At 48.0% G+C, this 27,824-nt stretch overlaps 1 protein-coding gene across 1 annotated transcript in view; it reads left to right on the top strand.

Annotated features, from left to right (window-relative positions):
- LOC142814058 (uncharacterized) overlaps positions 1–27,824 on the top strand; it is a 125,942-nt gene that overhangs the window by 38,235 nt on the left and 59,883 nt on the right. The window contains exon 5 of the mRNA XM_075892003.1: positions 10,679–10,940. Coding sequence (XP_075748118.1) covers positions 10,679–10,940 — 262 coding nt within the window. The remainder of the gene's footprint in view (positions 1–10,678; positions 10,941–27,824) is intronic.

Raw genomic sequence — 27,824 nt, forward strand, 5'->3', positions numbered from 1 at the left:
CTCAGTGCGTCAATACTAACGGACTTTGCCGATTTGGGAATGAATGTCACGACCGATGTGGTCCATTCCGTTGGAAGCGGAGAACCGTCCCATATCGAGTTTATAAGGTGGAGTGGCGAGAGGTGTGCTTGGTTGGGAAGATTTGCCAGGAGCGATACTGTGATTCCGTCGCGTCCAGGGGCCGTGCCCCGTCGCATTTTCGTAAGTGCAAATCGTAAATCAGAAAGCGTGTATGGGGCGTTCAGGTCAGTGTTAGGGGCGCCGGAATACGTATATGCTGGGCCTGCGGGATCAATTGTGCGGCAGATGTAGCACTCACAAAGTTCTCGCGCGAGTTCATTCGTAGTGCCCTGAAAGGCATGCAGAACACGGTGGAGCTGGCGTTGCGTTTCTCCCCAGGTGGTGGAGGGATCGAGAAGGCTTCTAAAGAGTCGCCACGCACTTTTAGAGCTTATCTGGTTTGCAGCCTTCGAACATGTGTCTGCCCAGTTAGCATCGGAAAGTTGTGCGGAGTATGCGGCCGCCTCTGCAGTGAGCGCCTCAATGCGAGCGCGAAGTTTCCGATTAAGTTTTTTGCGTTTCCAGCGCCTTATAAGCCCGCGGCGAGCGTGCCAAAGATGTAGGAGATGTGGATCGATTGCAGGAGTCAAATTAGAGGTTGCAAGGGTGCGAGTGTTCGCTTGTTTCATATGAAGAGCGTATGATGCCCATGCTGCATATTCGGTCGAGAAGAGGCCGGCGGGGAATGGTTGCATTCTGAACTGAGTCCAATCGGTGAGACGGGCTTGGCCCCAGTGTTGGCGCATTTTCTGCCGCGGTGTGAACGAAATGCGGAGTAAAAAGTGATCGCTGCCTAGGGTTTCGCCTAAATTTTCCCCTGTAGCATCGCGGATGTGACGGGTGAGGGAGAGGTCGGGGCATGTGTCTCGCGTGACCGAGTCCGGAACGTGTGGGTTGTGCCGGATCGGTAAGAAGCGTCAAGCTCAGCGAGGAAATGAGCTCCTTGAGCTCTCTGCACCGGGCCTTCTCGTAGTGGTAACCTCAGTGAGGGCTGGGGGCATTAAAGTCCCCGACAATCACCAGTGGTGTCGGGCCGCTATAGGCAGCGCCCGATGGAAGAGATGCGCAAACGAAGCCCTCGCAAGGCGAGGGGGACAGTACACGTTTAAGATATGTATTGATGGTTCGCCCCTCCGCTGAGACAGCACTGATATCATGCAGTAGTCGTAAGGAAGATCCAGATCGAGGTCAATCTGTATCGCAATGTAAGCTTTACGCACGAGGAGGCATGTGGTGGTGCCGCCTACCTAGGAGCAGTATCCAGAAAGGGATGGAGCAGGGCCAGATTCTTGGAGCACCAAGACGGCCGGCTGAGAGCCAAGTGAGCTGAGGAAAAGGGAAAGATGTGAACGCTTTCGCCTGTTCCCGAAGCCTCCAGGGTTCCACTGTATGATCTCGAATTTAGACGCAATGTTTGAACGGGACGTACGATTGGTAGCCATCGTGACTGTCTTAGGTTTTATATTTGGTCCTCCATGTCCCGCTCGGAATCCTCAGAGGCAGGGAGGGGCACAGAGGCCGGACTGTCCGACGGTGGGGTGGTGGTAGCCACCTGACGACGACGCCGTGGAGCTGTACCCTCACTGCTCACCGAGCAGGAGCGGGAACGCGATGCCTTGGGTTGAAACTGGGTGACTGCCCAGGCTTGAATAGCCTGGGTAACCTCTACTACTATGCGTTGGACCGAGAAGCTGGTGAGGAGGTGATTAATCGAAGCTTCGACGCGCGTGAGGCGTTCCTCTACGCGCGGGGTGCGCTCTTCGCTAGGGAGAGTTTGGTTAGCGGGCAAGAAAACCTGAGGTGCCCCAGGAGCCTCAAGAGCTTCTGGAGTAGATGTGGCACCAGTTTCGAGTGCCGGAGTACACATGGTTGCTTGAACCTGCGGTTTAATGGGAGTGGACTCCCGCTTGGACGTAGCTGGCGTAGCCGCCTGGACAGAGGAGGCAATACCGGAAGGCCTTGCAGTACACTGTTGTTGGGGTTGAAGTCGCTTATTTAAAAGTTCAAGTTGTTTAGTTAAAACAGAATTTTGCTTTTGAAGTGCCGCAACTTGCTGGCGAAGGACCGCAAGTTCGGGAGAAGGAGGATCGACAGAAGGGGGTGAGAGAGGCTTAGAAGCAGCTTTCCCTGCCCAACTGCTCACCTGAGGTACTGCCGCTGGTGCTTCGAGCGGTGGGAATGCTTGAGCGTCGGCGTGGAGTGATGGAGCCGAATGATGCAGGTTGGTGCGGCTGTCTGGCTGTGACGAACATGAGGTGGTCCCTTGAGTAGATGTTGAGGGCTGCTTGCGTTTCCGATATTTTCGATATTTTGCCGTGTAGCCACTGGTCCCAGTCTCATGGGCGCCGTGGCAGAGGAGGCACTTGGGGTGGCAGTCGTGGGCATTGAGACCTGCAGGTGCGGGGGTTCCACATTTGGCACACTGGGTCGGAGTGGGGTGAGGACACTGAGGTGGTCGATGAGAGATGGTACCGCACTTGGTGCAAACAGGGACCGTTTTCTTGTAGGCGCGGATATACGTCGCTACGCAGTGGTAGAAGAGGAAGCGGGGTAACTTCGTGCCCTCGAAAGTCACCACCGCCGCCGCGGAATCTCCGAGTTTGCGGACAGCAAGGATAGCACCTCGAGGCCAATACAGTTCAGACTTTATCTTCTCCGGGCTTTCAGCGGGGTTTACGTTGATGACGCCCTTGCATGTATCCCCTGGTGCCTTGGCGTGGCCTCGAACGGGTAGCTGCTGATCCCCCACTTGCAGCTGGAAGTCCCCGAGGAGTCGCTGTGCCATAGGCAAAATGGTGGTGCTACAGACCAAGATGTTCTGTTCCCAGATTGGCCACACTTGAATTTGCGTGGTAGTCCGGTCGCCGAGGTAGCTGCGGATGGCGTCGCCTGCGCGATCGGCCGAAACAAATGTGCGTAGCTCGCAGGGAACGCGAGGTTTCACTACCACGATGTAGTCGTCACGAGAGAGGCGAGGAGTTTGACGCGGACGCCACTTGCGTTGCTTCGCTGGCTGCGAGGACGGAGTAGAGGTAGGCACACCACCGGAGGGATGGGGCGCCGGCGTTCCTTGCAAGGCTGGGGAATGGTGGCCCGCCGTGGCGTCTCGTTGTTGTTGAGACGCAGATTTCAATTTCGCTTGCTTGCGTTGCCACAGTTTCACCATGTCGTCGAGGTATTCATCTTCTGATGGCATAGTGTTTTCGGAGGATGAAATCTCCATGAACAGCATTTGGCTTGAGGTAGGATCATAGCCCGTAACCACGTTAGCGGCCGCCATCACCGGGCTGAGAGCCCTTAGCGAGGCGGCGTTGTAGCCGGGAGTGAAGGACGTCCCTCAAGTTGTCAAAGGTGGACCCACCTGGACAAAGGTGTTGTCTAGGCGAAGCGAAGAACTTGGCGGTGACGTTAAATCCAAGTTTCAGGGGTACCAAGGTGGATGTCCGCAGAAATAGCATAAAATCTACGGAGGCGATGTGGAGTGCGTCCGTCACCATCGAGCGCTTGCAGCGCCCCCCTCCGAGAGGAGGCACACGCACACTTTCTTAAGGCTTGCGCTACGTGTCTATTTCCCACCTTTGGCCACCTCAAGTTCACTGTATTCATACTTGTTCACTGTATTCATGGCACTGTGGCCCAACGCTCGCTAAACCTTGCTAAAACCTAGAAGGTTACGGCCAGCGAGTATAACGTAGCAACCGTTTTTTGTCTTTTGTGCGTTGTTGAACAATAAAAAATTCGCCGCGTGCGCGTTAACTAAAAGCCGAATTCTCCTGTCTCTCATTCCCCCTTAACAGCCATTGGCATGTACATTGAACACTCTCTTTTATTGTTCAGCAACGCACAGAGGAAATCTCTTACCGGCACTCCCTTGGAGGTCAAAATGTCATACTTGTTGCACACTACTACAACGGTTACGAGGTACGAATAGGTTGGCTGCTATATGGAGCTTCGCCCCTTAAAGGGTCAACTAAAATGTCCCTTGCTCGCTGACTCCATGTTCGTCGGTCTCTTCCTCTGATCCTCGAGTCTCGTGCCGGTTCCGTGGTGTAGCATCGTGGCGCGTGCAGAACGGCGTTCCATGGTGCGGCTATCTTGCTATTTGTGTGGCGGATTTTACGAACGCAAATTGTGGCACGTGTCTTCTGCGATGGTCGAACTGGGGCAATAGTCCCCCTCCTAGCACGCATCGCCCCGATGCGTAGAGCCGGCTGACAGCTTGTAAACAATAGGACTTGTCTTTGTGTTAGACGACGTGAGTCAGTTCGTTTGTTCAGTTTCTGTTGTAGTACGGTCTCATCCATACTACATGAACAAGTTCCGGGATATTCCTGCATCGTGTTGTGCATACTTAACTTTCAGGAATCACTTCGTAGTTTACTGGGCCTAGCTGACGAAGAACCTTGTAAGGGCCAAAATAGCGCCGCATAAGCTTTTCTGATAGGCCACATGCACGTGCAGGCGTCCAGACCCACTTAGTCTCCAGGAGAGTACTGAACGTCCATTCGTATTAAATTGTAATGGTGCGCGTCGGCATCCTGCTGTTGAATGATGCGGTTCCGTGCTAGTTGTCGCGCCTCTTGGGCCCTTTCTACGTATTCGCTGATGTCAGGGTCCTCTTCATTCGTGCTGTTGACAGGCAGCATCGAATCTAACGTCGTTATTACTGTCCGACCATAAACAAGTTAAAATGGCGTGAAGTTGGTTGTCTTCTGTACAGCGGTATTGCATGCGAATGTAGCATAAGGTAATATGGTGTCCCAAGTCCGATGCTTGACGTCCACATACATCGCGATTATGTCAGTAAGCGTCTTATTCAGCCTTTCAGTTAACCCGTTAGTTTGCATGTGGTACGCTGTAGTTATTCTGTGGTCGGTGTGCGTTAGTTTCTTGACAGAGTGTACTAGCCTGGCAGTGAACGCAGTTCCATTGTCAGTTATAAGGACTTCAGGTGCACCATGTCACAGCACTATTTGGGTCACAAAAAACAGAGCCACTTCTGTTGCCGTTCCTTTGGGAGAGATGACGTATGGGCATACCGGGTCATGTAGTCGGTTGCTACAACTATCCAGCACTTGCTGAACGATGACATAAGAAATGGTCCTAGCAAATCCATTCTGACCTGCTCAAATGGGTCTTTCGGTGGCTTTATGAGTTTCAAAAGACCTGCTGGCTTTAGAGGAGGAACTTGGCGTCTTTGGCATTCTCGGCATGATCTGACACAGTGCTGTACTGAATTCATCAACATTGGCCAGTAGTATCTCTGGCGGATTCTTGCCAAAATTTTACTAATGCCCAAGTGACCTGCCGACGGGTCATCATGACACGCTTCTAAAATTCACGCTCGCAGTGGGGATGGTATAAGCAGTAGGAACGTTTCACCGATGTGTTCAAGGTTTCTCTTGTAGAGAACGTTGTTGTGGAGGACGTAGGAACGCAGTCCATGGACGAAAACTCGTGGTACTTCGACTTGCTGCCCCTCTAAGTATTGAATGAGCATAACGAATTCTGGGTCCATTCGCTAATCATGAGCCATCTCCGACCCATTGACAGCTCCAAGAAATGCGGAATCTTGTTCATGTTCAGGACACGAGGTCTTGACTGGTGCTCGTGACAAGCAATCCGCGTCATCGTGCTTGTGGCCAGACTCGTAGACTACGGTGATTCTTGTAGACCCAGGCTACATCTAGCAAGTCTTCCGGAAGGATCTTTCAGGTTCGCAAGCCAACTCAATGAATGATGGTCACTGATGGCTCGGCATGGTCTACCGTATAGTTACATATGGTCCATAAAACTGCGAGACATTCCTTTTTTGTAGCTGAATAATTATACTCAGCTTTGACAGAGTGCGGCTTGCGTAAGCAATAACTTTTTCTTCCCCGTTCTGCTACTGAACAAAAATAGCACCGAGGCCAACGTTGGTGGTGTCCGTATGAATGTCTGTTTTGGCATCTTCATCAAAATGAGCGAGTATTGGTGGTGACTGCAAACGCCGTCGTAACTCAGAGACGGGGTCTTCTTGCTCTTGGTGCCAGATGAATGGTACACCTTCCTTCGTAAGCCATGTCAGTGCTTCCGCAATTTTGGAGAAGGTTTCAACGAAGCACCTATAGTAAGCACAAAGCTCCAGAAAACGTCGCATAGCCTTTTTGTCTCTTGGCCTTTGGAAACTTTCAACCGCAGTGATCTTATCTGGGTATGGACGGACACCGTGAAAACTGACAATGTGCCCGAGGAACCGAAGCTCCCAAAATCAAAAGTGGCACTCTGCGGGTTTGATTGTAAGTGCAGCTATGCGAATAGCGTCCAGTACCGTTGTCAATCTCTGTACGTGCTGCTCGAACGTAGTAGAAAAAAATTACTATGTCATCAAGATAGACAACGCATGACTGCCATTTGAAGCCGGAGAGCACAGTGTCAATCATCTTCTGGGAGGTAGCGGGAGCCGAACACACACAAAATGGGAGTACTTTGAACTCGTAGAGTCCGTCGGGTGTCACAAACGCCATCTTCTCACGATCTCGATCGTCGACTTCTATTTGCCAGTACTCGCTCTTTAGGTCTAACGATGAAAACAAAGTTAGCATCGCGCAGTTTATCCATCATATTGTCGACTCGTGGGAGTGGGCGCACGTCCCGCTTCGTGACGAGTTGAGTTTTCTGTAATCAACACAGAACCGCATGGTGTTGTCCTTCTTCACAAGTACTATCGGCGATGTCCATGGTATTTTGGAGGGCCGTATGACATCGTCGTGGAACTTCTCTTGTACTTGCTTCTTTATCGCCTCCCTTTCTTTCGGAACTACACGGTATGGATGCTGACATACTGGTCTAACATGTCCTTCGATTACTATGCGGTGCTTTGCTACAGGAGTACGTCCGACTTTCGATGAAGAGGAAAAACACTCTGCGAAAATTTTGATCAACTCTACAACCTGGTCTTTCTGCAGAGATGTAAGCTCTCAGTCGATATCTATTTTCTCGAGGACACTGTGCGCTGCTGAGGATGTTGTGGGTACTTTTTCTATAGTGCAGACATCTGAGACTTGTACGTAGTCAGGAAGTGATGCTATGTCTGCTCCCTTCCCCACATGTTGTACCTCGTTGGTATAGTTAGTCAATAGCACATCAGTATATCCGTTCCGCAGGTTCACTAGACCTCTCACCACGCGTTTCCCCCTTGTGAGTAGGAGTTGATATTTCCATCAGCTAGACCAGCATATTCACGAAAAACGTCACTTTTCACAGAAACTGTCACGCTGCTACGTGGCGGTACTGTCACACCTTCATCCACAATACGAAGAGACGAAACAATTGGTTGCTCCGCATGACACATGGCAACAGCGTTATCTGTAGAGAAAGAAACTTGGGATTTTTGCAAGTCGATGATGACACTGTTTGCTTGCAAGAAGTCCATGCCCAGAATTGCCTCACGGGAACATTTGGGGAGAACAATAAAACTGCAGACGTACACATGGCCTCTTATTGCCACTCTAGCTGTGCACAATCCTACGGGGCTGAATAAGTGCCCTCCAGCGGTGCGTTTCCGCAATCCGGTCCAATCAGTGAGCACTTGCTTCAGCTTCTTTGCGAGCATGCTACTCATTACTCAGTAGTCTACACCGGTGTCTATTAACGTTATGGTCTCGACCTATTCGATTCTGACTTGTAGCTCGGGTGCCACATCGCCATTACTCCGCTTGTTCATCATTGTGTTAGTGCCATCGTCTGATCCGGTTAACGATGGAGGGTTTTCAGTTTTCCGAAAATCAGCGGCCCTGCTTCCACAGGTCACTGGTTCTAGTTTTCTTGTCGCGGGCTTGGTGAACGATGCCGCGGGAAAGTAGATGATGGGTGTGGACTCGGTGACCTGTTGTGCATTGGTGCAATCGACCACTATTTATGTCGCTGAGTGTTTGGAGAGGCATAGCGCGAAGATAAAAATTCTTCGATTTTGTAAGGGCGCTCACCAATACGAGGGCAGGATACATTCACTGGGAAGCCACGTAGCCTGACCCGATGGTAATGGCATGTCCGATAAAGATTACCTGCCTCCCCACAGTGGTAGCAGAGGGGCCGCCAGTCTGCAGTGCGCCATATATCTTTTTTGTGGGGTCTCGCTTCTGGTATCGGCGGTGGCGTACTGCAAGGAAACATCGGTTGCATAACGGTAGCTTGTGCAAAGTTCGGGCATCTGATGTCTTGCCGCAGGACTTGCGCGTACGACAGCTGTGGCTGAGGTTCCGGTTGCGTGTGGTGGCTGTTTGAATAATTACCTAATAACGCCACACCCATTCTAAGAATAATAACGCCACACCCACTCTCCTCCACACTGATTCCAGCAGACATGGGCTGGGTGCTTTACTTTTGCAACGAACAGAGCGTTATGGTGAACGTGTAATCGCATACGCTAGTCACACCCTCACAGCAGCAGAGAAAAACTACACCACAACCGAGCATGTACAGAAATAGATAGATATAGATAGATAGATAGATAGATAGATAGATAGATAGATAGATAGATAGATAGATAGATAGATAGATAGATAGATAGATAGATAGATAGATAGATAGATAGATAGATAGATAGATAGTAAAACATGACCTCGCTTTATATTGTTGCAGCTGTAACATGTAACCGCTCTCTTCTTGTGCTCAATAAACACACACTTTCGTTTACTGTTTGCACGCGTGCGTTATCTTTACATGCATATACATATATATAACGCTTTCTGTTTATTATAATTCAATTGTATCTTTCCTCGTGTATTTCTGCCAACTCGATATGTATATGTACATGTATCTAGTGTATCACCCACCTTACTCAATGCCACCCCCCCTGGAGCCTGTAAGGTACCTTGAAATATAATAAAAAATAAAGATAGATAGATAACCACACCCATAGAGTTTCATACGATAATACCCAGAGTGGATTCTGGCGCTAGTGTCTACATGGGCTTCTTGAGCGGAGCTTGTACCCGCATAGGAATGATGGGAAGTACAGGCTACGGATCTGCTTCTGACGGATCACGCTCTTGAGATTCACGACACTTCTTTCTGAGCGTACAACAAAGCAATATGAGGTTATATTTATTTGAAACCTGCTTCATTCTTTTGTACGCAATCTTTTTTTGGAAAAAGTTTTCGTGATCATGGCGTAGAAGTGAAACATGGACAAATATAACCACCAGGGTACGCATCGCTCTGCCATTGCGCTTCAGATTTGGCACCAAGATAAATTCATTCTTTTTTACACCACTTGAAAACAAACCTGCTTGTTTTTGTCTCAAAAGTATGCATTATCTATATATGGAAACAACAGTTCAGTATCAGGTGAGGAACACTTATCGTTTCGTCTTCTGCGATGTTACGTGCGTCTGTCCAAGTGGTCTGCTCCCAACGCACCTCTGATTTTGATGCGAAATTGAGTCAGCAGCGCATAACGTTTCGTCTATTCAGCTTCGTCATCGTTTTGCAGTCAATTTAAAACGAGTTTGTGCCAGACGCGCTCTTAAAAAACATGAAACTGCATGTGATATCCTGCACGGGTATTAGCCACTATACCTATGCACAGCGGTGAGTGGACGATGCTTCGTTTGAACTGTGAAATACGACTAATAAAGCTCCAATGTCGCAGCAGATTTCAGACCTAGTAGTTTTCGGCCGTTTTGAACAACAAAGATGCTGATTCAGTGCTTTTGTCTGCACCACACCAACCGCGCTGAACGAAGAACGAAACTGCAACTGTAGAAAAATGTCTGTGGACAGTTCGCTAGCTAACTCTATCCAATCCGACACCTGCACTTTCCAAAATTCCCATGGGGATACACGGTCGCAGCGCCGGATTCCTCTCTAGGCATTACTGTATGAAACTTTATGACCGCAACAATCGACTGGGACTCAAACCTGCCCCACCTTTGTCCGCTACACGCTGCTTTTAAAAAATCTGCCACACCCCCCCGTTTGTTTAGAATCGTCACAGTGCCGACACCACTTAACGCTAGTGTTCTGCAGAGCTCGGAAGTGCTTCTGACTGGGCTGTATTATACGTGAGTAAGATTGGAGGGCGCGCTTTAAAGCAACGTCCCGTCATTTTTCTTCAATTTCAGAACTGCCTTCAGTATAGCACACTAAAAGTGACTCGATTCTGCAGCCCCTCTCATTGTATAACGCCTAGGTAACAAGACGTTTAATGCCACTTCGTGGCTAAAGACGTGTAGGGGTCACTTCATATGTCACAGTTATCTCCAAAGAATTATCATATGCCAAAGAATTATCTAAGATGTTCGGGCTGTTGTGCACTGCCCAAACACGAAGTAAGAACTGTAGCAATTGTTAGTTCACACTTGTTTTGTCCATACTTGGGCTATATTTTGAGCATCCTTTCTTGTATTTGATTAGTACACTGCAACTGTCGAGCTATGACCGTCGAGCTACACTGCAACTGTCGAGCTACACTCTCGCGCTGAGATTGTTCTATAGCACTTGAACGATGTGTTACAAGTGTCGAACTTCTTGCACTTCTTCGTGTGACATTATCCTTTGTAGCTATTGCAATGACTGATTCCCCGTTGCGGGAAAACCGTGGCTTTTTTTTTTTACTCTGGGACTCGAGAAGCACACGGGTGAAGCCCGACGACATTCAGGAACGCCCACGCCGGTTGGCGATGGAGCGCAAGCGCAGCGTGGAGGCATCTCTCACCGAAGCAGAGGAAGCGCTCTACGAAGACGTGCTGGAGGTCTTGACCGAAGCGAAAGAGGCTGCCTGCGTCTCATCTCAGGACGACATCGTCAATGATGACAAGTCGAAGAGCGATGGACAGCCCTCCTCAGACTCAGCGTCCACAGACGGCGCTGACGCGAAGCTCCTGGAGTTTAAGGTAAGTGCACACGCCATTTTAGAATTTCTTCAGCTCTTGCAACAGAGTAAGAAAATGCTAAAATATTGTCGTGCTGAAGCTACAACTTATTGTAGTTCTGCTAAGCAAAGCAGGCATTATTCTACTTTAATTGCACTTGATCACTGATCAGATATATATATATATATATATATATATATATATATATATATATATATATATATATATATATATATATATATATATATATATATATATATATATATAGGCGAAAACTGGAACAACTAGAACTTTTAAGGCTTTTTGTCCGCAATGTTTATTCGGGTAGGCTTTCCTTGAGCGTTAGGCTTTCCTTGATCAAAACCATTGATCTTTGTAGCTAAGTTCATCAATGAGACATTTGCACTGTTGCCCCGCCGCGGTGGTCTAATGGCTAAGGTACTCGGTTGCTGACCAGCAGATCGCGGGATCGAATTCCGGCTGCAGCAGCTGAATTTTTGATGGAGGCAGAAATGTTGTAGGCCCGTGTGCTCAGATTTGGGTGCACGTTAAGAACCCCAGGTAGTCGGAATTTCCGGAGCCCTCCACTACGGCGTCTCTCATAATCATAGGGTGGTTTTGGGACGGTAACCCCCACCTACCAATCAATCAACATTTGCGCTGTTTAATCAATCAGAATATTCCGCTTGGTTTACGCAATAGCAAACGACGTGGTATATCCGCAAAAACAGTGGGCATTCAAGGAAGAGTTTTCGTACCTACAAATTTTTCCCGAAACGATGTGAATCGACTACTGTGAGTGGTAATGAAGGGCCAGTGTGGCATATGGTTCATAATATTTATTATATGTGATGTTCACGATTCTACGTCACTGTGCACGTCGACCTGTTAAAAGCATGTGCGCCTTTTCCTTGAACCTTTTTAACCCTTACAGTTCCTTTACGGTGTCCTACCCACATGAAAATCATAAACCAGACAGAAGTTTGGTTCTGGCCTACACTAACCTTCCTTGAAGCGTTATGCCCTCCTTACCACTTGATCTACTACTCCGAAACATGTGGATTGTGTTTTATGCTTGGCTAGTCAGATTATATGCTTTTTGACTACAGGCTGCAAATCTCAGCTTGTGCATTCGCAAACACAGAAACAAAGGGAATGAGTTCACTGCGCAGGATAGTCATGCCAGACAAATGAGAATGGTCAGGCGACTGTATGGCAAAGCAAACTAGGAGACAATTCACAGCCGATATCTCTCATGTATCGACTAATCGAGTGCTCACTTCACCCTCAAGTCACGTAACCAAACTGCTGGCGTCACGGATTGTTCTTCAAATACGGGGAACGTCGACCCAGAAGAACAGGATTGCTTTTGTTTAGAAAAAATTCATTGCCACAAACGTCAATACAATTCAACAGAACATTTCCTTCTTAGACATACTCTAACGATGATGACGAAACAGACGTCATACACATGAACTTGGAAATGGGTTGAAAGAACATGTATATTCGATGGCTCCCACAAACACAACCACAATATATACTTTAAGGTAAGCAAGAGACACAAATAAAACATGAATATGTACATTTTGCATATTTACATGTTGGCATGCCATTTCTGCCAGCGCATCGAGACATCAACCTACCAATACCAGGCTGGCCGAAAGACAAGTTCCACTCGTCCGTAACAGACCGACACAAAAGGGCAGGACCAGTGCCGAATAAATTCCTCTTCACCGATGAAGAAGAGCTCCTACGACCGCAGCTCCGAGTACAATCGCTCTAGGATCGGGCCCGCTGCAACCACCTCGCAGCGGTTGCGCCAGAGGCAAAAAGAGCCGGCATCAATCAGAACACAAGTGAAGCGGCCTCGCGAACAACGCCCGGAAAAAATGAAGCGATTTACTCTGAGGCAGAGAAATCCGGTATGTACGGCTCTCCAAAAAACGCGAGCAATTAATGACCCAATGCCTCAGAAAATGCTGATTTGTTCCCCGAAGGAAGCAATTCTGACATGTTGCTGGCTGGACCATTCTCCACCTTTCGAGGCGGTTGAGAGTGGGAAGCACATTCCATCCCAGGTGCCACATAAAGTTCCAGAGGTGTCCAGGCAGAAAAGAAGCCCTTAACGTGCTCCAAGACACCCGTCTAGAGCGAGCACGGCGGGCTGGCGGGACCAACGGAAGCAACAAAGCAGGAGTTGTCTTAACTATGTGGTTGTTAAAAAAATCTACGCCAGGACAGCTCGACTTGACACGGCGAAAAAATGCAACAGTTGTTGCATAAAATGCAGGCAGTGTTATTGACTGCAGTCCCTTGTTAGGTTGCACATTAGGCATCAAATGTCGAAGGTTAGTACCCAGAAAGTAATATGCAAGCGTTCGTGCGGAGGATTCCTCTCTTTGCACTAGGCTCAAAAAGAAGCGCAGTGCCAGCAGCCGATATCATATGGACACTGAAGGGAAAGCAAAGCCTCCCTGAGAACGCTGCTGTCCCAGTGTCGCGTGAGAGACCAACTCAGTGCCGCCTGGCCAAAAAAAAGGAACACAAAGCAGACTGCAGTGATCGTACGATACGTAAAGATGGTTGCACGACGTGAGAAAGGTACCAAATGCGACCGCAAGATACAGTCTGCGCAAAGTACTTCCGCTCAAGAAGCGGGAAGTCAGAACACCGTGCATCCTGAATTTTCAGTCTTACTTTTCGAAAGCGTTTAACCAAACGGATTTGCAAATGCCGTAGTGGTTGTATAAAATACCTAAAATACGAAGGAACGCGGCCGGCTGAATGGGAAAACCGGCACTAAGCCTGGAGTTTGGAGAGTAAATGAAGAAATACCGGGATTTTGAGATGTTCAACGCTGCACCTGAAATGTCCCCATAATGGAAAAATACACGCAGGCTGTGTGAAAGGCTATCTTCATCTAAAAGGTACAAGGTTTTATCATTGGCGAAAGCTTTGAGTTTCACGATACCGCTACCAGGAAGCGCAAGACTCCGCACACGTGAATCCGCGTCAAGAGCACGCAAATATGGCTCAAGGCTGAGGACAAATAGCACAGGTGACAATGGACATTCCTGTCGGACCCCAGGTGTTAAGGAAAAGGCGGCACTTTCCCAGTCATCCAGAACAAGTGTGCTTTTCAGACCAGTGTATGTATTTTTGATCACTTCCACAAACGAATGAGAAAATACGAAGCCTGTGAGCGCATTAAGGATATACGCGTGCTCTAGTCGTTCAAACGCTTTTTCCTGGTCCAAAGAGACTAGGATACCACGTGCAGATCACGAAAGAGTATAGGCTATGATATGCCGTGTGGTAAATGACAAGATGTGTATTTCTCGTCTAAGCACTGATGAAGTCTGGTGATGACCTACCAGAGTGTTTAGGAGACCCCTCAAACGTTGAACAGCTACCGCCGCGAATATCTTATAGTCAATGTTGAGGAGCGTGATAGGTCTGAAATCTTCAGGATTAACAGAGGAAGCATCACCTTTTGGAATAAGCACAATGCGTCCTTCTCGAAAACTTGATGGAAAGACACCGTCCTCGTAGCCTCGCCGGATTACCGCGGTAAAGGTAGCACCAATCTCATTCCAAAATGTCAAATAAAACTCAACAGGAAAACCGACTGGCCCAGGGGCTGTTCCACGTTTCATAGATTTCATTGCCGCTTTTACCTCTTCAGCCGACGGAGGGATGTGCAGGATATCCGCAGCTTCTTGAGGAATACGGGGCAAACTTCTAAGCATTGGCGGTGTTTCATCACAGTTAGTCCGCATGGCCGAACACGACATTGCTTCAAAATGCACAAAGAAAACAGATCGATCATGCGTAAGAAGCCGCTGCGCCGGTGGTGTTTTTGCTGTCATAAAGACATATGCCTGTGATTGCCCAAAAAACAAATGTCTCACGTAGCGCAGCACCTCCGGATGTGCACATGGGTTGTGTCTACAGCGCCATGCTGCTGCCGCCAGGGACGAAGCAGCAGTAGAGCGCTGAAAGCGTTCACGCAGTTCACGCTGCCAAGCTCGCATCAGAGGAGAACGCGTCTCGGCGCGCAAAGCAATGCGTAACTTCATCGCTGTATCAGCAAGCTCTTCAGTAATGCGTCGACAAAGCGAACGCCCCTCTACTGCGCAGCGCAGGTGCCACTGTGTTTTAAGCACATTCTAATCTTCAGGTTCAGACGCCTTGAGCGACACACGTATTGCGCGTGACAAATCTGGTCTTGAGCGCACGTCCTGCAGGACGCGAACATCAAGACGCCATGGTTTTTCCGAAAAAAAAAATGGAACTTCGAGCTTCAAGACAATAGGCCGATGATCACATACGTACACAGAAGGTGGGAAGGACGGAACGCATAAATCGGAGACAAACGTCTCTAACGCTCGTGGGATATAAGCCCGGTCGAGCCTTCTGGAGGATCGGCCGCGTCGCCATGTACAAACAAACGTATTTCTGTGCACTAGATTGTGCGCGTCCAGTAATGAAAAGTGGTGGACAAGGCGTCGCAGCTCGCGTGAATTTCAAGCAGACCGGCCCCAGCCAGGACCTTGTACATCGGTTCGCGTATTTAGAATGCAGTTAAAGCCGCCAATCAGAATGACATCACGACCATAAAAAAACACATCCACGTCTCTAAAAGTCATTAGACTGTCCAGCTTGCACTGGCCCATACACACACAGTATTCTTAATCTGAAAGAAACGTAGCTACAGTCTAAAGCCAAAACACTGCCCACACCATCGTAAAAAGCGTGATGATCCCGTAATAGAGCTTGAATAAAAATAATAATACCTACTGCCGTAAAACGAGAAGTAGCGAAAGAGAAATAACAATCTAGGTTGAACTTTCATTTAAAATCAAGCACGCCGGATAGCGAGAAGAAATTTGTTTCCTTGAGGCACAAAACATCACAATTTGCAGCGCGGGCGACTAATCTTCAGCTTGCTTTGCCAGACTGCGATCACCCTGAACGTTCAATGAAATATTATGCAGTGTAGTAGCCGTAATAAAAAGTAAAGAGTAACCTGGACGCATAGTTCTAGACGGTGTCCAGGAAAGTGTCCAGGGGACATTTCCTCAACCAAATACAAGGCACTGTACGACCCTCCAGAAGAGGGTCGAGGTTTTTGGGACCGTTGGGATTTACCACGGCCATCACTGCGTTCATCGGAGCAAAAGCTGTAAGTGTACCCTCGCTTTGTTTCACGTGGAGCTCCCATGTCGACGTCAAAATCGGCAAGGCTAGACAGCCCGATGCTACTATCAAGTCCAAGTCTGAAGCCGTCTAGCTACTACGGCAGGATGCGTGTTTCCTCGTCCTCACTAGTATTTTCATGCTTTGCATATATTTCTCGCTGGTATTTTACTGCCAGTTTCCCACATTAGACAAAAATATCACGCATGCATGCAACTAAGGTGAAGAACATGAGACAATCAAGTGATAAAATTCAAATTGCAATCTTCTTTATTTACACACTTCAGGAAACAACTGTGCAATTTCAAATAAGTTTTGCCTTTTTTCTCTCTCTTTGTGATTTGACTGCGGAGTCGTTCTCTTGGAACTTTTTGCAAGCAAAAAAATGCATTCGAGTAACTAAATAAAAATGGATGAGTTTACCGGTGAGTTCGCTGTAGTGTTTTAAACAGCCAACTGTGTTGGTGCCATTTTCAATAAGGCTATCAAGAACCCTCCAAAAAAAATCACCAAATGTAGCTTGTTCACTTGCTTGACTCACTTTCTTTTCAATGGTACTTATGCATGCAAATAATTTTCTGGATGGGTATACAAGGCAACCAGAAACGTGAGCATGCTCAATGATTAGCAGTGCTTCTGCAGGAAGGGCATCCTGGGAACCAACGTGATCTTTCTTGCAATCAGCACAATCTGCAGCTCTGTTAACTTTAAATGCGACATAGCCAGCTTAATAATTCTGTGCAGTCTCCTCTGGCGACAACACGTTGTACGTGTGATCGTCGGGGAGATTGCACAAGTCATTGAATGGTATGCAATTCAGTGGCTTCCACACCTCTTCCTTGACTGCGTTTTTTTTCTGAAGTGCCTCACGGCGCTTTTCACCAAGGCTGTCGAATGCACTAAGCAAAACTTGGTCATTGCCTCCCTCACAGTTTCCCTTTAATGCCAATAACACTTGAGTGTAAAGCGAAAGTAGGCAAAATAACTGGCCGAAGTTTGTTACGGTAGGATGGTCTTCGTCTCCCCCAAATGATCTGACAAGTCCAAAGAACCTCTGCAAAAAAAAATGGTGTTAATAGTGCCCCGTATCAGTATACAAAAGCTATATTACCTCAAGGGGATCTTGATTCAAGCTTGCTGTAAGCACGTAACTGACACCCCGGCTGTGTAGGAACTCAATTAAAGAAAGCACTGACATGAGGGTGACACGAAAAAATTTCATTGTCTGGGTGGATGCAAACTGCTTCAAATTTCGGATTGATTCTGTGTCATTCATCATATTCAAAAAGTCTTCCAAGACCTGCAAGCATATTAAAATTGCAAAGCAGTTCATGAGAACATTGGTCACAGTGCACTTCAAAAGTACCGGCACTGTCACTGAAGCCAGGAACTTTCAGCTGCCTGTACACCTTCAAGCCAATAGCAACACTTCGGCTGAAAAGCTGCGAAGTAAGGAAACAACCATATTGTGCAAATGACGCACTCAACAGAAACTTACTGAACAAGAAATGGGACCACGTATGCAGGACAGGTAGAAAATTTTATTGAAGTACAGTATCTGAGTGGCTAAACGCACATTCATTTTCTGGAGTGCCTGGGTTTTAACGTGGTACTCGGTGAGTTTTGGAACAACTCAAATGTTCACTTTCTTTTCAGCCTCATACAGCCGCACGTAATTCTCATAGCTTACTTGGTTGTTTCCTATCTGAAATAAATTCAAGGGAGGCAACTTAGAAAACAGAGTACGGCAGCACAGTGTACGGTTGAGAAAGAGAGTGGTGAGATTTTTTTTATCCTAGCTCACCTGGGCATACTTGTGCTTCATCAGATGATTTCTAATGCATTTCATTTTGTGGGGAACATCACAAATGAAGTGCAGGGATACATCTGGAAGACAAGGATGTTCAATCTTGCACTTGGGTTCTTCAGGTTTGCCGTTGACACCCAGGTGTGTCCACATGGATTTGTTGCTCCCGGCCCCATCACTGATGACTGCCAGCACTTTTGCACCATACTGATGGAGCTGCAAAACTGTACTTTTTACAATCTTAGCTAAAATCGAGCCAGGTGCCGGTCCTTTAGTTGCATATGCTGCAACTGGTTGAATCCATGGCTCGAACATTGGGTTAAACATCACAACCAAAGCATGATCTGCCAGCTCATCTGAGTTTGTGCTGGATACGTCCCCATAATTGAAAAAACCATCAAAGCAGTAAGATGTTCTGTTAAACTCTGTGGTATCTCTCAGTTTAATCTCATCGATGATGATTAAGCCATATGTATGGTGCTCTGGCTTTCCATTCATATGAAGCTTGATGGCCTCCAAGGCAAATTTAGTCATGCCATAATCGCATGGGAGACCCCTGAGCAACTGTGTGAGGCGATTAATGCTAGGAAGGGGAAGAACCTACATATCAGAGAGCGTCCTGTAGCACTTGGGGCTCTTTAGTCTCAGCATCAAGCACACTATGAGCCACTCTGTCGTGTACCTGTGGCCACGTGGCGACTTAGCTGCTTGCTGCATTATGGCAGCACGTAGGGCCATTTTCTGAGGCTTAGGCAAGTCTTTCACAATGTCATCAACAGTACTTACAAAAGCATTCTTCAGCTTAATGCTCAGTCTTTGGAATTCAGCCTTTTTGCGCTCTCTGGCAGCAGTGGCACGTACGAGACGCTTTCTGAGTATGCTGGCTGCAACAGCCATCTTTTTCCTCGGCTGCTTTGACAGAGCCTTTTTCTTCAGTATGTTTGCCACGCCAACACACATGGCACACATTCCTTTGTCAGCATTTGTCAAAACTGTACAGTCTTTGTGGTGCACAGCTTCACTTCCTTCTGCAGATTTTCCGGAACCGCGGACCTCGCTGCGGGTGCACCCAAGCCAGACTTTCATACTGTGCACAATTCGCACTATCGCTTCAACGTCTTTCTGGGAGCGTACCCGCACGTCAACAAGCGACTCTTGCAGCAGTTTTCTGTTCGCTGAAATAACGTACGTAAGATCTCGTATCACAACGCTCTTCATGATAGAGTAAACACCTGCGCTCATCCCTGTCTCGTAGAAAACTGCTTGCCGGCTGTTTTCTGGCTCATCTTCTACAATTGACAACTGCCAATTCCGAGGTAGCCGCAGTGAGGCACTGTTCTCCATAATGTACGCGAGATCAGTGCTCTCGCAATCACTCGGAAGCTCATTTGGCGTTTCGGGAGGTGGGTGGCAAGACACAGTCTCTGCACCCCGAGAAGCACTTGCTTTCTTTTTCGGCGACCGCCGCCTCTTCGGTGCAGAAGACAGATAGCTGGGTAAGTTCGGGAATTGCGTCGGAATGACACCACTTTTCAGAGCCCATGCACTCCGCTCAACCTCTACCACTTCACCATTGATGATATGTTCATATGTTTTAGTGATGTCTGCCGGCTGAAAGTGAACGTCGCACACCTTGCATGTTTCGCTGAGCAACTTATCAGAGCGGGGAATAGCCCTTCGCCACCTGTCAAGAAGCTCGGGGTCCGACGGTGGGGCAAAAAAGTGCCGCTTGTCGGGGTTACTTCTATATCCGCTTGTGAAGCCAGGCAAAAAACACGTCGGCATGTTGGCTCAATGTTATGGCATTTCACATGTGAAGCCTGGGACACGGCGAGGAATCGGACAGCACTTCGTGGGGGAGAGCAGCTGGCCTTGAACGCCGGCGACTTTGTTGACTGTTCGTAACAGCGAGCAAATCTATCATCAGCAGTCGCTCACTCACAGCACGAACACAGTTCACAACCTTAAAACAAGAGGAAAACAACGAGCAAATCTATCGGCAGTCACTCACTAACAGCGCATACACAGTTCACAACCTCAAAACCAGAAGAAAACAGCGAGCAAATCTATTGGCAGTCACTCACTAACAGCACATACATAGTTCACAACCTCAAAACAAGAAGAAAACAACGAGCAACCCCACAGCACGACCCAGAAAACCATGGCCACTGGCACACCGAAACGCTCGCCTGCACCGGCCGGCCCGACGGCACCGTGCAAAAGTCGACCGCAGCGCCCTCACACCCCCTAGGAGTAAGACGCGCCCGGCTTCGGCAGCGGAGTTTCGAAACTGCAGTATATATCTATAAACGTTGCTGGAGACCACGGTAGTCGAACGTGGCACGGTGACCGGAGATGCGCAGGTAGTTCGGTACAGGATTAGCGGCGTTCATCTCCATTCGAACATACCGCGTTCCAGTGAGTACGCCGCGTCGCCCGCTCATCAAACCACTGGTGACAGTGAGCACCTTGCCATGGAGAAATAACGCTTGGACGAGAGCTTCATTTGAGACGAACGATGTCAGGAACAGGCAGGCGACGTTGGTAACTTGTGGGCCAACGGGAACGACTTGAACACGCTCGCCACCAATCACCAGGCAGCCAGCATTGACGATTAGAGACATGGAAGCCATGCTCTTCACGTTGACTTGGATGTTTCGAGCTCCCTTATGCTGCACGCAGTATACCTCTGAGAGGCCGACTATTGAGGCCGTCGCATCAGCGACAGTCTCGGCACTGGTCCCCGTAGGAACAACAACGTCGAAGACAAGCGCCTTCGAAGGCATCCAAGACGCGACAGGCACCATGACTCCTATTGACAGACGCCCCTAATGTAAAACGATCAGGGACGTCCTTAGCACTTGAAAACCGGCGTCAGCAGCCGACGTGAAACTCCTTATAGCGGCACCCGTTCATCCCTCGTAACCGTTGTAGTGCGCAACAACTTCAACATTTTGACCTCTAAGGTGGTGCCGGTGAGAGATTTCTTCTGTGCGTTGTTGAACAATAAAAAATGGTGCTCAATATACATACCAATGGCTGCTAATGGGGAATGAGAGACAGAAGCATTCCGCTTTTAGTAAATGCGCACGCTGTGATCCCCATTAGCCGCCATTGGCATGTACATTGAGCACTCTCTGATAAGAAATGGTTGCTACGTTATATCGCAGGGTGTAACCTCCTTAGTTTTAGAAAGGTTTAGCGAGCATTGAGCCTCAGTGCCATGAATACAATGAACTAGTATATACCAAGATTGAACTCGAGGTGGTTGAAGGTGGGAAGTAGATACTAAGCGCGAGCCGTAAGAAAGTGAAAGCCGAATTCTCCTGTCTCCCATTTCCCATAAGCAGCCATTGGCATGTACATTGAGCACTATCTGACAGAAAAAAGTTGCTACGTTACACTCGCCTGGCGTAACCTCCTTGGTTTTAGAAAGGTTTAGCGAGTGTTTGGCCGCAGTGCCATGAATACAGGGAACAAGTATGTACTATAAACTCGAGGTGCTTAAAGGTGGGAAGTAAACCCGAAGCGTAAGCCGTAAGTGTGTGCGTGCCACTTCTCATTACGTCCTTGAAATGTCCGCTGGATGGCGGTGCTTCGATATGAAGAATATATGACGAAAAGATGCGACATAGTGGTACTTGGAGTGCTGAATAGATAGATGGGCGAATGGACACACAGACAGATGCATAGATGGACGCATGAACGGATGCAGGGGCGGATGCATGAACGAATGCAGAAACGGACGCACGAACAGACGCACGCACGGACGGGCGGATGGGCGCATGGACGGTCACTTAGACGGACGCATGGACGGACGAATGCTTCGCGCCACTCTCCATCATTCACTCCGTGAATATGCTGCCAATTTTTTGTTTAAGGCAGCTGAAAAGGCCTAGTACAACAACTGACGTCATTTGTCAACTCTCTGGACCAGGCTACCACTACATTTTCCTCCTCTTTTTATTTCGCTTAATTTATTCGTATTTGCCATAGCATTTGCTGTCGCCAAGATGATAAGTTGACTTGTCTAACAGTAGGCTCCAGTGCTATCCCCTGTTGAACTCTATTAACAACTTCATGCCTCGGTCTTCATATGTGCTTTTTCCTTGTAAATGAATGCTGCTACTGACGTTCCTTTGCTCACGGTGTCACCGTGAGTCATCAGTTAGCCGGTGGTTGTCTGACACAACAAGACATTACAACAATAAGCAATTTTCAAACAAGAGAAAGCTTATGTAGTTGCCCTCATCTTGATGTCTGCAAAAAGAGCGGTCCATTGATTTGTTTATCCCTTAGCGACACGGCGGGGGGGGGGGTGGAAAGAACTCATTAGAGAATTGGAGCATTTGGGACCTAAGAAATGTGTGACCGCCAGGGCGCATGCGCACAGTTCATGGCAATCTTGGGTTCTTGCGTTTGTGTTGACTCAAGGCCACGGTGCGAGACAGAAACAATTTCATGGGTACCCTTCTCTGCTTCCTTAAGAGATGTGATTGACCAGAGAAAGTAACAGCTACGTGTCCCTGTTGGACAGTTTCCGGCAGCGCATACCTGTCGGCAAGCCAGCGCAACTCCAAAACGAAAAAAAAATCAGATCACATCTACGGACTGAAAGATGATGAGTATGTGAAGCATCCGTCTGTTCATCTGTCCATGCGTCCGTTCGTCCTTGCATGCGTCCGTGCGTCCGATGGCGTTAGAGAATGCAGACGGCGCGCGGGTAACACCGACAAGACGCAAGTCAAGGAAGCCGAGTGTGAGGGTCTTGAACACGGCCGTCGCTCTTCTTCGTCCATATCCCACCAACAATCCACCACGTACGGCGACTATCTAGCAGACAGAGAGAGCCACGCATTCTCTGTGCACTCAGGCAAAGCGCGCGCAGCATCTAGTTGGAGAGCAGTGGAAGATTAACGCCATCTAGAAAATGAGATGAGAAATGGCCGTCCACTTCTTCTGCCTTCTTTTCTTTCTCGTCTCTTCACTCGGTTTCGTGTGATGCGTCACATGGATGGACTGAAAAAAGCTTCTCCCCTAAAAAAGTAACGTATCGTTGCCATAGCAACCGTTGAGGCCGGTGGCAATGCCGGCGATCGCCGAGCATCGCGCTTGTCCCTCCCAAAATACAGGTCATGCAGTAGCTTTAGTTGCCAGTGTGCCTTAGAGGCGTTCCCTAAGTGGCGTTTGATCATTCGTGTAGTTGACACAAGCTCGTACTGTAAAAAGCATCCATGCCAAAAATCTGATGAAAGAAAACGTCTAAGTGCATTGTTAGTGAATGCCATATAGGTGACCCTTCGTGCAAGAAAAAGCCAATTTTTTCAGTGTTTTTGTAATATTGAACACTTGCTAACATGAACTAAATCGGTGCTCTGCATGATTCATACGCTCGGCAAAAAGAATGCAGTTTGCAGTAAGCACTTCCTAGATGATATGACTCTAAAAAATAAAGATATTTCGAAGAGCTAGCAGGGAAGAACACTGAACTAGATGTAACACAGTCCATGAAACGCACGAAAAGCAGCGTATATTCTTTTTAGGGGCAAAGCTCCTTGTAGCGGAACTCGCTCGTCCCTCGTAGTCGTAGTCGTAGTGTGTAACCAGTCCTACGCTTTGACCTCGAAGGTGGTGCCAGTGGAAGATTTCTTCTGTGCGTTGTTGAACAATAAAAAAATGGCAGCATATCCACCGAGTGAATGATGGATAGGGGAGCGAAGCATCCGTCCGTCAATTCGTCCTTGCTCCATCCATCTACGCGTATGTCTGTTCGGCCACCCATGCGTCCATCCGCCCTTCCGTGCATGCGTCTGTTCGTGCGTCCGGACGTTCACCTGTGCGTCCATCCCTGCTTTCGTCCATGCATCCGCTCCTGTGTCCATTCATGCGTTCATCCATCCGTGCAACCATCCGTGCGTCCGTCCATGCATCTGTCTCTGTGTCCGTTCGTCCTCCTATTACACACTCCAAGTACCACCATCTCTCATCTTTTTATCATATATTCCTTATAAAGAAGCACCGCCATCCAGTGGACGTTCCGACGACTGAACGAGAAGAGGCACACGCACGCTTTCTTTTGGCTTGCGCTTCGAGTCTACTTCCCACCTTTAACCACATGAAGTTCATAGTATATACTAGTTAACTGTATTCATGGCACTGTGGCCCAACGCTCGCTAAACCTTTTTGAAACCTAGGAGGTTACTCCCAGCGACTATACCATAGCGACCCTTTCTTCTTTTCTGTGCATTGCTCAACAATAAAAAATTCGTATCGTACGCATTAACTAAAAGCCGAATTTTCCTGTCTCTCATTCCTCCTTAGCAGCCATTGGCATTGACATTGAGCACTATCTTTTCATTGTTCAACAACACACAGAAGAAATCACCGGCACCACCTTGGAGGTCAAAAAGTTATACTCGTTACACAATACTACAACAGCTATGAGGGACGAACGGGTGTCGCTATAGGAAGCTTCGCCCCTAAAATTTGCAGCGTGCGCGTTAACTAAAATCCGAATGCTTTTGTCTCTCATTCCCCATTAGCAGTCATTGGCATGTTCCAGTAGGAAGTAGAAGTGTTAGAAGCCGACTTCTGCTGTCTCTCATTTCCAGTAGCAGCCATTGTTACCTCCAAGGTAGTGCCTAGTGAGATTTCTTCTGTGCATGACTAAACAATAAACACTTTTTGTTCAAAACGCCATTGATTCATGAAATAAACCAACGAAAGACGCCAGATATTTTCTAATTGCAAACCGAAAAGACGCTAGACGTTTCTAGAGCAAAACAAAAACAAGACGCCAGCTGCTTTACGAAAGACGCCAGGTGTTTTCCAAACGTCAGTAACACTCAACGTCAGTAACACTCAACAGAATATTTTCTTCTTAGACATATATGTACTAAACGTGGGTAAGGAAGCCCCCGACACTCAGATGCACCTGTTCTTTCATAGGCGCTGAGACGCTTGAGGAGGAGGGCGCAGCCGCTGCCGTTGAAACACGTCTAGCGTCTCTGCCAGCAATAGTGCCGAGCGGTCGTAGTGTGCTTCCGCATTTATTTCAGCAGCAAACGACTCAGTACATTATGAGCGCACTACCCGTTGCGCAGTGCTATCTGACTCCCCCCCCCCCCCCATGCTGGCCTTCCTACAAGAGACACTAGATGCGTCCGTTTCTGTTTCTGGCTCTTAAACTCCTGTTTCTGACTGCTTAAGTCATTCAATGGCAACTTGAACAAATGTGAAGCTTTCTACGGAATGGACCGCATAATCTGAACTGATTTCAAGTGAGTGCTTCACATTTCGCATTCACAAAGATAGACTTTTTGGCAGTGTTCGGCAACCTCGGTGGGCCTACCGGCTAGGCCTACCAGTATGGTCATTCACGAAACAGAGGGAGAAGAGCTTCCCTCCGCAGAAGCTCTCGACCATGATGAAGGCAGCTGGCGTCAAGTGTATGCCAGGGCCAGAAAGCCCGCATTATTCCCAATGAAATCGATGCCTGCCATCAACACTTCGCAAGAACAGTCATAGAAACTTTCCCATCGACTCATCGTTGTGCCTCCAGACCCTCTTCACTTCCATCGGACAACTACAAAATAGTCCTGCGAATACGTGGAGGCCTCAGCTGTGCTGACACTCCCCTTCTCAAGCTCATACATGCCGTCCTAAAAGCGGCAGAACTCACAAGCTTCCTACGTGACCAATACTCCATCAACTCTGTAAGCAACGTTCCGCTCAAAAGCACACCGGACACGGAACGCACCGAAGCATACCGCCGTATCAAATCTATTAAGATGGATTAACGCAGCTTTGCAGTCGTCCCCCACATTACTGATTCATCGAATACCTGCCGAGGGGTTATCCGTAATAGTCCTATAAAACACACACCCGAAACCGTCTTGTCAAGTCTATTGAATTGTGACAGACTAGGCCTCATCCTGACCGGACGTCGCATGGGTTCCACAACGTCCATCTTGGTCACCTTCAGAGGTACGCGCGTGCCATTCTGCGTAAGCTATCAGGGTGGCTTCACCAGATGCGTACCCTTTCGTCCTAAGACAGAAACTTGTAATTTTTGCCGCAAACGTGGCCACAGGCCAGACATATGCCCAAGCATCCATCAGTCTTTATGTCCCATGTGTGGCATTCCAAACCCTCTCCTTGATCACGACTGTGAACCTAAGTGTGTGGTGTGCAACAGTGAACACCCCACCGTCTCGCCTCTGTGCCCAGAGCTCTACAAACCCAAACCAAAGCACGCACCCTGAACTTTCGAGCAAGATGCAGCTCTATTCCTCAACCCAAGCACATAGTTCAAGAACGCCCCTAGAGGACGCTCACCAAGTATCACAAGACACCAAAGCCGCAGCCGAAGTCGCATCAAAAGCATTTATCGAGACCCCAGCCCCCGGACTGGCTCTGGACACGAGGCTAGCTGGGCCGATGTAGCCTCCCCTGAAAGCTCCATTCAAAAGCAGCTCAAACTATTGTAGGATGAGGTGGCTAAATTGAGGGCATAAAATTTAGAACTATGCCTAGAGCGTCAGTCCTTCAGACAACCTCCCTGCCTCATCTCTCACCCCTACACCTATCTCACCACCACCAGCTCCTCTCTCAACCATTCCAATAGCTAGGGGCCTCGCTTAACCAGCTGCGCAAGAAGGAAAAGTCTCGACTCCCACATTGTCATTCAAAGAGCGAGTAGACTGAGTCGAAGCGAAACTAGTGAAGGTTGGCAAAATTAAGGATAAAGTAACTAAACTCGAAGAAAAACTAGGCAATTTTATTACCTTCACCACAGCTTCCTTGCAGAAACTACATGAATCCGTAACCTCGATACAACAAGCCATGTTACCGATGCAACAAACCCTAGATAGATTCACGCAGTGGATTGACATGGTCCACACTAACAATTCAGAGCTTGCCCAAACTAAGCCGAATCAATCTAGCGAAAATGGCTCCTCGTAACCGCACTGAACTTTGCGTATGGCAGTGGAACTGCAGGGAGTTTCGTCAAAGAAGACAAACCTCCTGCAGTACACCAATTAATTTACAAACTACCCCTCCCACAATCATTGCGTTACAAGAAACGTGTAGTGCAGCTGCCACGTTATACAACGCATCAAAATCCGGCTGATACCACACCTAACACCACTGTCTTAACTCAGAAGCACCTTACAGTTACCTATTCGAAATTTGCTGACATTGACATTGAGCACGACTTTCTCCAAATACTACCTGATAATCTTAACTGGCCATTCTTATACGTTCTGAATGTATATAGTAGACCACAAGAGAAAAGGCACCACTTCAATTCCATATTTGCCTGAGCTACATCCTCTGCAGGCGAACATACCCTCCTCATAGTGGAGGATTTTAACGCCTCCCTCCCAGCGTGGGGTTACACCACATCTACACCGAAAGGTAGAGCCCTCTAATCCCATATTCAGACACATCTTTTGACACTGCACAACGACCCGGAGGAGCCTACTCGTTCCGGGAACAGTGTGAACAAAGAGACATCCCCACATCTTACCCTCACTAACTATGCTGCCACAATGGTTTGGACTAATACCCTAACTAATCTTGACAGTGATCAATACATTATTAGCATTACTTTACGACGAACCCCAGACCCATTGCACCCAAACCACCGATGCTGAGAGAATGGAACAAATTTAGAGATACCTGCTACAACACCGCTCCCTAACGTATTTTAGACCTTACTGTGTGGACTGAAGAGCTTCAAAAAGATGTTTAATTTCACACAAAAATTCTACCCCCCGACACCAATCTTCTCAATATGTGCGAAGCAAATCAGTCGCTTCTGCGATGGTGGAAACACCAGCGCCACAACAAGAAATTCTGCATTAGGATAGCGAAGCTAGACCAACCAATCGAGC

The sequence above is a fragment of the Rhipicephalus microplus genome, chromosome 4, assembly GCF_043290135.1.
Source record: "Rhipicephalus microplus isolate Deutch F79 chromosome 4, USDA_Rmic, whole genome shotgun sequence".
In the NCBI taxonomy this organism is placed as follows: domain Eukaryota; kingdom Metazoa; phylum Arthropoda; class Arachnida; order Ixodida; family Ixodidae; genus Rhipicephalus; species Rhipicephalus microplus.